We start from the raw sequence: 12,869 nt of genomic DNA, 5'->3' as shown, positions 1-12,869 counted from the left end.
CAGGACATTTTCCAACAGAAAGACAAAAAAACACCTAAAAGCTTCAGTATAAAAAGATTCCAATTGCTCGGATGTAGTGGGTCCTCTGTGGGAGTGTTGAGTTAGAGATAGGCCTGAGAGCCACAGCCCCACAATACCACAGACACAACAGCACCCAGTGTTTGTTGAAGGAGGATCCCAAGGCTGGTGCAGGGTCTTCCGTTCTGCAGCCCTCAGACCCCAAGAAGAGCGGTTGGCTTCCCATGTGGGCAGAGGAGGGCCGGCTGTGCTCCTCTCCCTTTCTGTGGCTCCAGCCTCTCCTCAGAGTGGCTCAGTGGAGGTAGGCCTCTGGAGCAGGTGTCTCAAGGACAAGCCCCACTCTGCTCCCTGGGGCTGGTGTTTCCGGACCCGGCAGGACACAGACCCAGCAGGGAAGCCAGGAGCATGAAGGAATGACCTCTTAGTACTTCGGTGAGGAAATCAAGGCTTGCAGAAGAAGCGGGGCAGATGAATTGACAGAAGCAGAATCGGAGCTGGGCAAAAAAGATGCCTTTTTAATTAGATAAACCTCGATTTCGTTTGAGTTTCTGGTAACTAGGTTTCTAATCCTAGCCACCAAGCGAAAGCAATCTTCATGTCTATTGCCCAGCCCAAGCTCTGAGGGGTTAGGAAATCTCGATTCAAAATGAGACCATTATGATAGAATGAAACAACAGAATGTCTCAGCCGACCCCTGCTATATGCTGGTATAAAGAACACATAAGACATCTCTGCTATGTGCCTGCCAGATACATACACCTTCCAGTATTCCTCAGTTCCCACTAAACTCCATTATGATTATCTTATTGCTCTGGTTTGATAGGTGAGCAAAGTCAGGGCAAAGGAACATGAAGTGGCGGTGACGCCTAGCAATTAAGAGGATGGGCTTGAGAATAGACAGTCGTGGGTTTGAAGCTGGACCCTACCCCCTTAAAGGTTTCTGACTTTGCTTTTAAGCTTCTTACTAACTTTGGTTTCCTTGTCCATAAATCAGGGAAAATAATGTCCACCTTTTATAGGGAGTGGTGAAATAATGGTGTACCAGTGTCAGGTAAGTGGTAAGCCTTTCAGATGCTGAAAAAGGAAAAGCTTCCTGGTTAAGCGTGGCCACCTGTTTTCCTCAAGACTTTACCCAGAATCCCAAGAACTAGTTTTGGAAGTCTGTCACATCTGGAAGCACATTTTCATGGAGTTTGAGCACTGGTACATGTCCCATCATGCATTAGCCTTGATCCGGACATTTGGCCCAAGTTTCATTGTCCTTAACTTGGAAGCACCTAGGACGTCCTAACTATGCAACAGTGGTGCTATTTAGAAAATTGAAAAGGAATGTAGAGGCACTTTATGAACTATAAAGCTGGAGTGTAATTAAATAATTACTTAATTTAGTAGACCTCACACCCAGCATGGAGTCCAACCTGGGGCTTAAACTCACAACCTTAGGATCAAGACCTGAGCTGAGATGGAGAGTCACAGGCTTAACCGACTGAGCCACTCACGTGCCCCAAGGAGATATTTAAAAAATAACATCCTAAATATTACAAAAGGCTAGTTGAAGTATTCAAAATTTTGTGTAAATGGATCAACTGGAAAAAATACAGAGCATGAATGTGGAGTCAAGACCTGGGCCTCACGTCCAGCTTTACTCCTGACTCAGGCTCCACAGAACCTGCATCCCAGCTTCCACTGGGGAAATGCTGTAATGAATAAGCTCTTAAAGAGGGCTTGAAGAAACATCCACTGATAAAAGCATGTTCTTCTTGCTTGCAAAGTTTTATCTTTACCCTTATCAAGCTCAGTATCTATTACAAATGAGGGATCCTATGACTGAGTCTCTGTAAATGGTTCAATTTCTGGTCCTAATTTTTCTACCCAAGTGACACCCTCCATCATAGTCCAGGCTTAGGAAAACTTCATTTCCCAGCTGCAGAGAGATACTCCCACTTCCCACATACATATCCTCCAAGACAACAAACAAACAAACTCCTATTTCCAAAAGTTTTATTTCATGTATTATTCGATGTTAAACTTTCCTAGGCTCTGCATCTCACGTTTGTCAGTGGGCAAACTCTTATTAAGAAGAAACACGGCAGTTGAGGATCCAGAATATAGGTTAAATGCCACATGCTTCCTAGCCATGCTTAAGGAGCAGTTTCCGGCCAAGAGAAAAAGAAAGGAGCACTTGCAGAAGTGAAGGATACACCACATGTCCTCAGACACACACTCAGAGAGCAGAGAGGTTGATGACTCTCTTTCATACGAACATGTGGGCCAAAATAGAATGCCCTTCATCCTCCATCACATTCTTAAAAAGACACGGTGAAGATATCACACATTAACTGACCTTAAATTAATGTCAAAGAAATGAGAGGAAGTTAACACACAAAGAAATACAATTCACAAAAGAAAATATGCAACGTTTTATAAGCTGCATACATTTCAACAAAAAAGTTGGGGACACAGATTTAGTTATTTCAATTTTTGAAAATATTTATTACAAGATTCCCTTTCCCATATTAAAAGGAAAACATATGACTGGAGATATTCTGAGGAAACTAGGTTAAACCAATTCCCAAGTCCTCATCAAATAAGGTATCAATAAAGGACAGGTTATTTTGGAACTTAAAATTAGGGAAGCCTATACATAATTTAGATGGGGAAAGAGAAAAACAGAAGAAAAAGTGAAAATGATCGTTTACATTTTACAGTCTTTAATTAAGCACATAAAACTGTACTATTTAATATATTTCTCCATGAACTTTTTGTGAAATTCAGATCGCAGCGTATCATTTACAAATCTTTTGTCTTTCTTCTGATCATCTACACCTTTTGCACAGTTCTTGAAAACAACATCATCATCCCACCTAAAGGGAAGAAAAAACAGAAGGCTCACATGTCTGATTCAGGAGATAAGAACAAGTGAATTGCAAAGCCTAGTCATTACCCAGAACGATGCTCAACATGTACTTTATCTGCTGCAGCAATTACACCCGAAAGAACAAAGTCATCCTTAATAGGTTGTAATCGTGCTTTATTACAGCAGGAAGGGCAATTCTTATTTAGAACATACAAACATTCTTATTACTTCTACTGTATAAGGAACTTTGAGTCAAGAAGCAGGAATTCATAGGCTTAATTACATCAATATTTAATGTTTTCAGGTCTAAAACAAAGAGGCAACAGCCCGATTAGCATAGATACTTCTAGATGATAATAACTGACCACTTTACTGTAGTTTAGATTGTATGGTTTTAAGGCTTTTATACTCTCTCATCAGTTGCCATTTAGTAATCATCCACTGTAGTATTTACATTTTATGGCAACAAAGGAGAAGAAAGTACTGGGGTAGAATCATTACGGTTCACAGACTGGCCCAGATCTCCATTTCAGTCTGGAGGAAAGACTGCACTGGGTGACCCATCACAGGAGTGACAGAGTATAAGGAAGCATAGCTTTCTTCTTTTTAAAGATTATTTATTTATTTGACAGAGAGAGAGGGAGAGAGAGAGAGAGAGAGATCACAAGTAGGCAGAGAGGCAGGCAGAGAGAGAGGGAGAAGCAGGCTCCCTGCTGAGCAGAGAGCCCAATGCGGGGCTTGATCCCAGGACCCTGAGATCATGACCTGAGCCGAAAGCAGAGACTTAACCCACTGAGCCACCCAGGCACGCCCACAGCTTTCTTCTTTATGAGGGAGCTGGCTGTGTACTTTTACTACATTAGTCACGAGTATACTACATGCAGAGTCCTCTGTGTCCGTCTAGTGCGTCTCTGAATTTGAAGGGTGATCTTGGGGACTCGTCAAACGTACATCTAAAATGTAAGCTTCGGAGAGCCAAAGGCTCAATGCACTGCTCTACCCCTAGTGCTTAGAACAGTACCTGGTACACAGCTGTTATAAATATCTACCGAAAATAAGTACATTTTCCTTCATTCTCCTCCTTCATTATTCCCGTATCTGACGGAGAAGAGTATCAGCGAAAAGGGGGCTTTCAGAGGCCTTACATACTATAGTTTAGTATGAAATGCACAGTCTGCAATATATACCCAACTCGTTAGCGTAAAGTACCTTCTTTTAACTTTGAAGTTGGCCTGAGGCTGGGATGGGCCAGTGAGATTAAGGAGAGGGTTTCCACTCAAAATGTTTTCCATACGTATTCTTTCTTCTTCAGCTTTCTGTTCTTGTTCCTGTCAATGACAGAGGAGGACTCGTTTACTTACATTAATTCTGGGGTCAATCTTCTTACATAACCCTTGTTTTAAAAGACTGAGGATTTTCTGAGGGAGAAAGAATGAGCATCAAGGTAGGAGTTTGTTTTAAGATATAAGATATACCAGAGAAGTCTCACCTATCAAAATAATTTGGTCTTCTTATTACAAGTATTTCATGCTTGTCATCAAACATTCATTAGTCTAACTCAGAAATTCTATGAATGCATATTTAAATCTATTTTCTTTCTTAAAGTACATGTAAAATTAATTGCCCATTTTAAGAGTACATGAATAAATATATTCTAGTAATAAGACTATATTAAACACCAAAGAGACATTTAACAAAGCTATTACTTGATTTTTAAAGATGACCTATATAGAACTATGATTAAAAATAATTTTATCTTGAATTATTAACAATGTAAATTTGTAGCTCCAGGACTAGTGACAATTTATTATTGGCCAAGAAGTAGCTCCTAAGATAAACTATCATGTAACATATATTCCATTAACATGCATTTCTACTAATTGACCCTAGATCTATCCATTTTGTTATGATTTGTTGTTACCAACTTTCCATTTTTATGTCATTCATCCTTCATCAGTTACAAGCTTGTCTTTCTTCACTTTTAATTTAGCTTTAAACTCAAATCACCCTCAGCTTCATTCTTAGAAATAAAAAATGCCTGGAATTCTTAGCCATTAACTGCTAGATCTACCTGTTAATGCTATCTTAAAACAAAAATAAATTCCATTTTATTGTATTTGAGGAAGGACAAAAATTGATGACTTAATGGATCAAGGAAAAAGAGACTTTCAATTTAAAATGAACCTAACAGTGGCACCTCGGTGGCTCAGTAGGTTAAGCAGCCAACTCCTGACTTTGGCTCAGGTCATGATCTCAGAGTTGTGAGATCAAGCCCCACATCAGGCTCCACCCTCAGCATGGCGTTTGCTTTGATTTTCTCCCTCTCCCCCGTCTCTCTCCCTCACCCCGCTCACACTCTCTCTCTGAAATAAATCAATCTTAAAATAAATAAATAAAATGAACCTAAGAAAGTTTTAGACCACTTGGAAAAATAACCCAATTTTCCATATAACTAATGATATTTTAATATCCAAATGTGAAAAACAGATTTTTTTTTTTAATTTTTTTCTGGACCCCAGATAACTTTTTTTTTTTTTTTAAGATTTATTTATTTATTTGACAGACAGAGATTACCAGTAGGCAGAGAGAGAAAGAGGAGGAAGCAGGCTCCCTGCTGAGTAGAGAGCCCAATGCGGTGCTCGATCCCAGGACCCTGGGATCATGACCTGAGCTGAAGGCAGAGGCTTTAACCCACTGGGCCACCCAGGTGCCCCAAAAGATTTCATTTTTAAGAGACCAAATAACTGGGATGGGAGAAGATGCAATACTCAGGGAAATTCCTTTGAGGTCACCGCTCAGACCTTAAGCAAACAAAATCAGGAATATCCACTATAGATTAAGAATAGATAGCTTTCTAAAAACTATGTATTTTTAACAATTTATATTGATGTTGAAAGTGAAAAGACATTTCTCTGAGATGCTAGAAAAATAAAAGCTCAAATATACAATGTATCCAACTTATAATAACATGTGATGTAATAAAGTTCTGGCCATTTTATATTTGCAATGTATTTCCTTTAGAATGCTGGCTGCTTACCACACACAACCCTGGAAAAAAAAGGTGCCAACTCTTTCCATATTCAAGTACCAGGCACATTATGGTTCACAAATATAGGCTAATAATCAGCATGCAGATCAAATCCAAACCACCCCATTTTTGTTAATTATGTTTTACTGGAATAGACGGTCATATTCATTTCTATATTGTCTACAGCTATTTCCATGCTACAGCGAGCAGAGCTGACGAGCTGCATGAGAGACAGCACGCTCTGCAAGCCTGACATATCCTGAAATATTTGCCATCTGGGCCTTTACAGAAAGCTTCGTAGCCCCTGACATAGGCTGACTGGTTCGAAAATATTTTGGGACACCTCAAGACTTAGCCACCAGAAAAGCAGACGGACAACAGGAATAAAAGCAAAACTGTCTTTCAACCCCTGGAAATACCAACGTGTTTTTGTATAAAGAGAGTAGAGGAATCTTACAAAATTCCAAGACCTTCTGTCTAAAATGCTTATTCTAAGGGTCAACCAAATGCACTTGAACTGCCTGTCTCTTTATGTATCCAGAACTGTCAGGCAAGCCAAAAGAATCAGGAATAGAACAACTGCCCTCTAGTGGTATACAAGTGATATTAGGAAAGTTCTTAGAATTCTTTGATTTTTAAAAATTAGATGAAGACAATTAGAAGGTATTATGGGAATTATGCTATCCTATGCCAAACTTTGATGGGAATATTTAAAATATTCTTCTTCCAATTTGAATTCCAGCAATCTTCTACTTTCTGAGACTCCTCACATGAACCCAAGTCTGTGGGTTCCCCCTCTTTAAACAGAACAATTCTTGGTTCAAATGAAAACTTAAAAACAGAAGCTCATTAAAAAAAAGATGAGCTGTTCTGTTTGAAAGTGGACAGACATCTCCATCTGAATGTCTCATAATGTGTCAAATTCAACATGTTCCAAACAGAGCTCATCATCCCTTTTCTCTCCATCTAAACATAGGCATCCTTCTGCCATCCCCCCCATTAGTGAATGTCAGCTGGAAACTAGGGGTCATCTTTGCTGCCACATCTAATCAGTCACTTTATCTGGTCAATTTTACCTCTCTGACAGCTCTATCAGCCTCTATTTACTTCTCTCAATTCCAATTCCTTTTATGCAAAATTACCTTAATTGCATGTGACGATTATTGGAATATCTTTCTCAATCAGTTCTCCCAATCCAACCTCCATACTTCTGTCAGAGTAATCTTTCTAAAATGCATATCCAAGTAAATGACTATTAAATTTATTACTCATATTTTTCTGTATTACTGAAACATTTCCTAATAAAAACAAAATAATAAAATGCATATCCAGTCTTACCATACTCCTGCTGAAACCAACTAGCTCTTCTTGGCCTTAAAGACAGAGTCCAAACTCCTTTAGCATGGGCTTATGAACCTCTCTGTTCTGACCTGCTCTTGCTCACCTGTTTCATCTCTTTTTGTTATGACTATGACAAATTCATCTCAAGTTTAAAGGTATGTACTATGGATCCTATGTAATTCTTTTTGAGATAGACGTTCTTTTCTTTCATTGTATAAATGGAGATTAATTAGGTAAACTGCCCTAGGTTATAGAAAATCTATTGACAGACTGCACAAAAAAATGCCTGGAAAGAAGGCTGGAAGCAGAAGACAAAGACATAAGATGGCCTCATTATATCCATGGATTCTTTGTAGACCATGATTATATCGAATCCATCTTTAATTCTTCTGACACTTAATGGACAATGATTAAATGTCTGTTGAACAAATGAACAAGTGAATGAAAAACAAACTGATGAACATTATGAAGCATGCTTGAACTATTTGGAAATAATTTCTAACATAACTAGGAAAATTAGGATGTTGCAAAAAAAAAAAAAAAGATTTCTAGATCTATAGGTGCTCTAGTATCTAGACATGGCAAGGGCAATTTCTTTCTTTCTTTCTTTTTTTTTTTAAAGATTTTATTTATTTATTTGAGAGAGAGACAGTGAGAGAGAGCATGAGCGAGGAGAAGGTCAGAGAGAGAAGCAGACTCCCCGCGGAGCCGGGAGCCCGATGCGGAACTCGATCCCGGGACTCCAGGATCATGACCTGAGCCGAAGGCAGTCGTCCAACCAACTGAGCCACCCAGGCGTCCCGGCAAGGGCAATTTCTAATGTAAGATGATATTACTTAAATTAAAATATATTCGTAGTTTAGAATGAAAGAGAAAGTGCAAATACGTAATATTCTGATTTTTACCTTCCTGGCCTGCTCTTCAGCTCTTTCTTTTTTAATTTTTTCAAGTTCTGCAAGAAGAGCTGCAGTATCATCATCATCACTCTCCTCTTCAAAATCCTCATCTTCGTCTTCCTCCTAAAAAAGTATGATGATAGCCCGTGAGAAAATACATGTTATTCCTTATTTTTCCCATAGAAATTACACTCATCACATCTTTGGGGAAAAATTAATCTTCCTATATGGACAGATAAATGCACCTAAATATGATTAAAGTCAACCATCAACCAAAACATAAAATGAAGCCCTACAAACAAGCTTACAGAATTCTTACTAAAATGTCCCTGAGATGCTATAGAGATTGTAACAGCAAAAGTGTAACAAAGTATTCTTCAAGTTTACATGGTCAAAGGGGATTTACATATGAAAATATTTCTAAAATCAGACATGGAACACTTTACACTGATACATACTGTACAGACGTACATGGTGTATCATCCTGAGAGTCAAGCAATTTTACTAGCTCAAAAAAAAACAACTTTTAAGCAAGGAAATAAGGATAATCAAAAGTACAAAAAATGGTGCTACATTCTCAGAATACTTTCAAACAATTATTAAATCCAATTTAAAACTGGGTTCCCATTAATTACTGAGTTAATTATTTAATTCAATCTGTCAACTCTGGAATTAACTGCTGATACATGTACTTAGATGCATCCAATGAAAGGCCAGTCATGTTTTTCCACTCTATGTACAAAACTGCAAACTATAGAATTTAATGTTAATTAAAGCACTAATCCTAAAAAGAACTTCCACTTAGATCACTTCCCTTCCTAAGAAGAGGGAGCCATTAAGTTGCACTGAGTTGCACACCTAGAGGGGGGACCTTTGGTATCTAATGTGGAAAGGTCTCTAAGTTCGACTCTTAGGGGTGCTATTACTGATAAGAGACCCTAGAATAAAGAATGCCCTCTGGAGGTAGAGAATATGGTCAACTTCCAGGGTTTAGTATGGGGAATTATTTTTGGGAGAAGCTTTTCCTTTAATAGATCACTTTTTTATTTGGTTGTCCAGAGATCAAACTTTATCTTAAAGTTTAATTACTCTTGTGATGAATAATACTTTTTCTTTAAAAATCAACCATAAAGCTTAGCATTGAAGTCAGGACTACATTTGAATAATAGTAAGTAAAAATAAATATAGGCCACTTCTTAAAGCCAAAAAATAAAACAAGCATTTCAGAAAACATAATAAATGAATTACTATGTGGAGATCAACAGAGGAAGTAAAACATACATCCGTTAGAGGATCATCTGCATCAAGGTTGGCAGCCGGAATCTGGTCTAATCGAGGTTTCTTTGATACTGAAGAGGAGGTTGTATGTTCTGGGGGAAAACAAATATCACTTAGCTTACTAAAATAAATACTGTGTTTTTTGTAACATTTTAGGGACCTGTGGGAACAAAGAGCTTAGATTATAACCAAGACAGCACAGACAGGAACCACAGTGCCTGACATGTGCCCTTGGTCAACATTTGTTGAATGAATTAATGAAAGTATTGATTTTAATATGGGAACCATAGCCTCTCTGAGGAAATATAGGAAAAGAGTTTACATATGCTGAAAATATAAAAAAGATACTATAACTTATGCCTCTAGATGTGTTCCAAAAGCCAGTGACAAATATAGGAGACCCTCTGAGACAGAAAACACAGGGTCTCAACAAGTCTGGTTGCTGTCAACAGTCCAAACCTTTAGAGGTACCTGGGTGGCTCAGTCAGTTAAGCGTCTGCTATTGATTCTGGGTTAGGTCATGATCTCAGGGTCCCGGGAACAAGACCCACAGAGCAGCATCAGGCCTCCGGCTGGGTGTGGGTCTGCTTGAGATTCTCCCTCTGCTCTCTGTCCCTCCCCTTGCTCACATGTGCATGCGCGCTCATGCTCTTAAATAAATAAATCAATCTTAAAAAACAAAACAAAACAAAAAAAAACCACCTTTATGTAAACTGAAACAGCAGCTGCCAACTATCCCCAAATCATCCTGTTCTTTCTACTACAGCAGCACAAAGAGATGGAACTGGAATCAACCTTATTATCACTTCTAATCCAATCAATTAAGAAAGTGTTAACAATATCTTAAAGCAAATAATACTTAAAATTTACACCAACATTTTATTTTTTGATTTTTTAAAGATTTTATTTATTTGATGGAGATCACAAGTAGGCAGAGAGCCCGATGTGGGACTCAATCCCAGGACCCTGAGATCGTGACCTGAGCCTAAGACAGAGGCTTAATTCACTGAGCCACCCAGGCGCCCCTACACCAACATTTTAAAGCAAGCAAACAAAAATATTAATCAGTTCCAATTAATAAATGAAAGAAAAACTGTTTTCAACATAATTTCATGAGACAAATGTCTGGGGGCAGTGTTGGTACCTCGTGTTGGACGATCTCTATTTTTTTCTCTTGCAGCAGCTCGCTCTCTCTCTTCCAGCTCTCTCCTAAAGTCACGGTTGCGAACCTCTTCAGGGGCATCCTGAGTAGTTTGTCTCAAGTAGAAACAAATCAGCAAAAATGTTACTAAGAAAACACATGGCTGTAGCAATGGAAGACAATTCACAAAAAGCAACTCTGTTCTTTAGTCCCTCAAGTTTCAAGGTACTAAACAAGCCCATTCCCCTAAGGGGAAGGTTACAACAGGCATCTTGTAATGTTTCCAATATTTCAGATAACCCAAACTAGGTCACATATTTTCCCATAAGGCTGCAGATTAATTCAAATGTCTTTATTTTTTATTGGTGTATCAACTCAGGGCTCATTACTGTGACACTTTTAATCTCATATTGACTAGGGCTAATAGTGCACTGGCCCTCTGAGGTCATTGTTATTATGCCATATACATATGGAAATTCCCAGTTAACAGGATTTTCTGCATAAGTAATATACAATAACTTTTATAAAGAGCATAATTTTAATGTCAAACACTCTACTGCATTCTACTCCTATGAAAATAGATAATTTAGGTGATATACCCCAAACACGCTACAATGTCACGAGCATGCCATTTAATAGATTTAGTCTTGTCTTCTGAACAAGAGAATAAAAAGTCTTCATTACCTATATTTTATCTTTGTATGAGAAGGTAGGTCTCTACTCGAATACTGCTTTGAGAGTTGGCTCAAATCACCTTCTCCTTTTCCTCTCCCACCTCTCGCAGGTTCAAACGTTGGCCTCGCTGCTGTTGTCATCTTTTATGCTTTAAAGGAAAACTGTATCAAGTTATTTCCAAAATGAAAAACCCTCATTTCATAAAGTATTAATAAATATTCATTCTTGTGAAATAATTCCCAAAACTCACTCCCCCAATTACTTAAATAATCTCAAACAAAAGTACTGAAGAAAACAAATAACGAAGCTCAGGGTACAGAAGGAATACTCATGAAGATCTGAGTTTGTGTTCCTGCTCTCCTTCTGTCTCTGTGGCCCTGGGCAAGTGATCGAGATTAAGTTTCTGTGGAATGGGCAATGTCCCTCACAGGATTATTATGCGAATGGAAATGTCAAAGCCATGTAAAATTTGGTACTGCCACGACTGGGTTTTTGAAAAATTCTCAACCCTACTCCACCAGACGTCTCAAGGTTTGCATTTTATCTAAACCTCAATTCTCTGAAAACAGAAAACAGGCTAGTAACTACAAAAGCAAAAGTTGTTTTAAAGTCACTGACAAATACTGAGTGTCCTGGAGAAAACTGTGCTAAACTTTAATGACATTTACATGTGCAAAAATTCCCCAAAAATCTTTCGTTCGTCCAATTTTCTTCTATAGCAACCACTATAATAGAAATCAGATCTTTTGTAGGTTATAATGCTCAAGACAGGAAACTCACCCCCAAAGGATTCTGATAAGCAAAACTCAGGGACCTATTCCTTATTTTACTTTTGATCTGGGGCTGCCAGGTACAGTGCCTAGCAGATGTGGCGACTGAAGTCCCGTTAAGCGTCCAAACGGTGAGCGTGCAGGGAAGCTGGGGGAACCCGTACACTTCTCTAGATTTTTCAAAAAGGGAAAAGGGGTCTATGCGGAGGGAGAAACTGCGTTTCCTGCCGCTGGGGGCGCCGCCGCCCGCCCACACACTCCCGGATTTTTATCACTCCCGCCTCCCGGGGGCTCGCCCTCGGGCTGTTACCAGAAATTCGCTGACTCTTCACCCAAAGGCCCGACTCGTAGGGGGCTCGGGGGATGGAGGGGTGTGGACGCTGTTTAGCGCCGTCCGCAAAGCTTCCCTCGCGCTCAGCGCTCCGCGGCCGGCCGGAGACTCGCTGGGCTCTACCACCGCCCAATGCTCCGGGGCTTCCACCGCCCGCGCCCGGTTCTCTGTTGCCGACTCCGACCCCAACCTCCCGTCAACGCCCCACTAGGACGAGAGAATCAATCTGCCACCCTCCTGCCGCTCACGTCGGCCGAGGTCTAAGGCGACAGCCTCCGGAAATCATACAGACACCATTACGACTCATACCTCCCAGAAGCCTCTGCGTCCAGGGCCAGGGCCCAAGACCCGGAAGCAAACCCCAAGCTCTTTCACCGCACTTCAGAGGCAGAGACGGAGACCAATCCGCAGCAGGCAAGGTGGAAGTGGGCGTGACGACAACAAGGGGCGGGGCTGAAACGGCCCAGGGGGCGGGCATTTGAAATCACTGCTTTAGAGTAGACCCTAAACATCATTTTATACCTTCAGGAACCA

At 39.8% G+C, this 12,869-nt stretch overlaps 1 protein-coding gene across 6 annotated transcripts; it reads right to left on the bottom strand.

Annotated features, from left to right (window-relative positions):
• Positions 1-2,008: 2,008 nt before the first annotated feature.
• LOC111154421 (CWC15 spliceosome associated protein homolog) lies at positions 2,009-12,665 on the bottom strand. 6 transcript variants are annotated; one of them, XM_022514009.1, is made up of 7 exons: positions 12,645-12,661; positions 11,244-11,395; positions 10,563-10,675; positions 9,422-9,510; positions 8,150-8,263; positions 4,085-4,203; positions 2,009-2,882 (listed from the first exon to the last, which is right to left on the bottom strand). In XM_022514009.1, exons 2-7 carry the CDS (start codon positions 11,372-11,374, stop codon positions 2,753-2,755), a joined length of 696 nt encoding a protein of 231 aa, XP_022369717.1. In that variant the 5' UTR covers positions 11,375-11,395; positions 12,645-12,661; the 3' UTR covers positions 2,009-2,752. The 6 variants fall into 6 exon arrangements, with proteins under 6 accessions (XP_022369717.1, XP_022369716.1, XP_022369715.1 ...); XM_022514008.1 differs by having other exon boundaries at positions 12,315-12,653; XM_022514007.1 differs by having other exon boundaries at positions 11,244-11,382; positions 12,315-12,653.
• Positions 12,666-12,869: the final 204 nt, after the last annotated feature.

The sequence above is a fragment of the Enhydra lutris genome, unplaced genomic scaffold, assembly GCF_002288905.1.
Source record: "Enhydra lutris kenyoni isolate GAN:26980312 unplaced genomic scaffold, ASM228890v2 scaffoldscaffold37, whole genome shotgun sequence".
NCBI lineage: Eukaryota > Metazoa > Chordata > Mammalia > Carnivora > Mustelidae > Enhydra > Enhydra lutris.
Note: the sequence above shows the minus strand (reverse complement) of the source record. Positions and strands in the feature narration are given on the sequence as shown.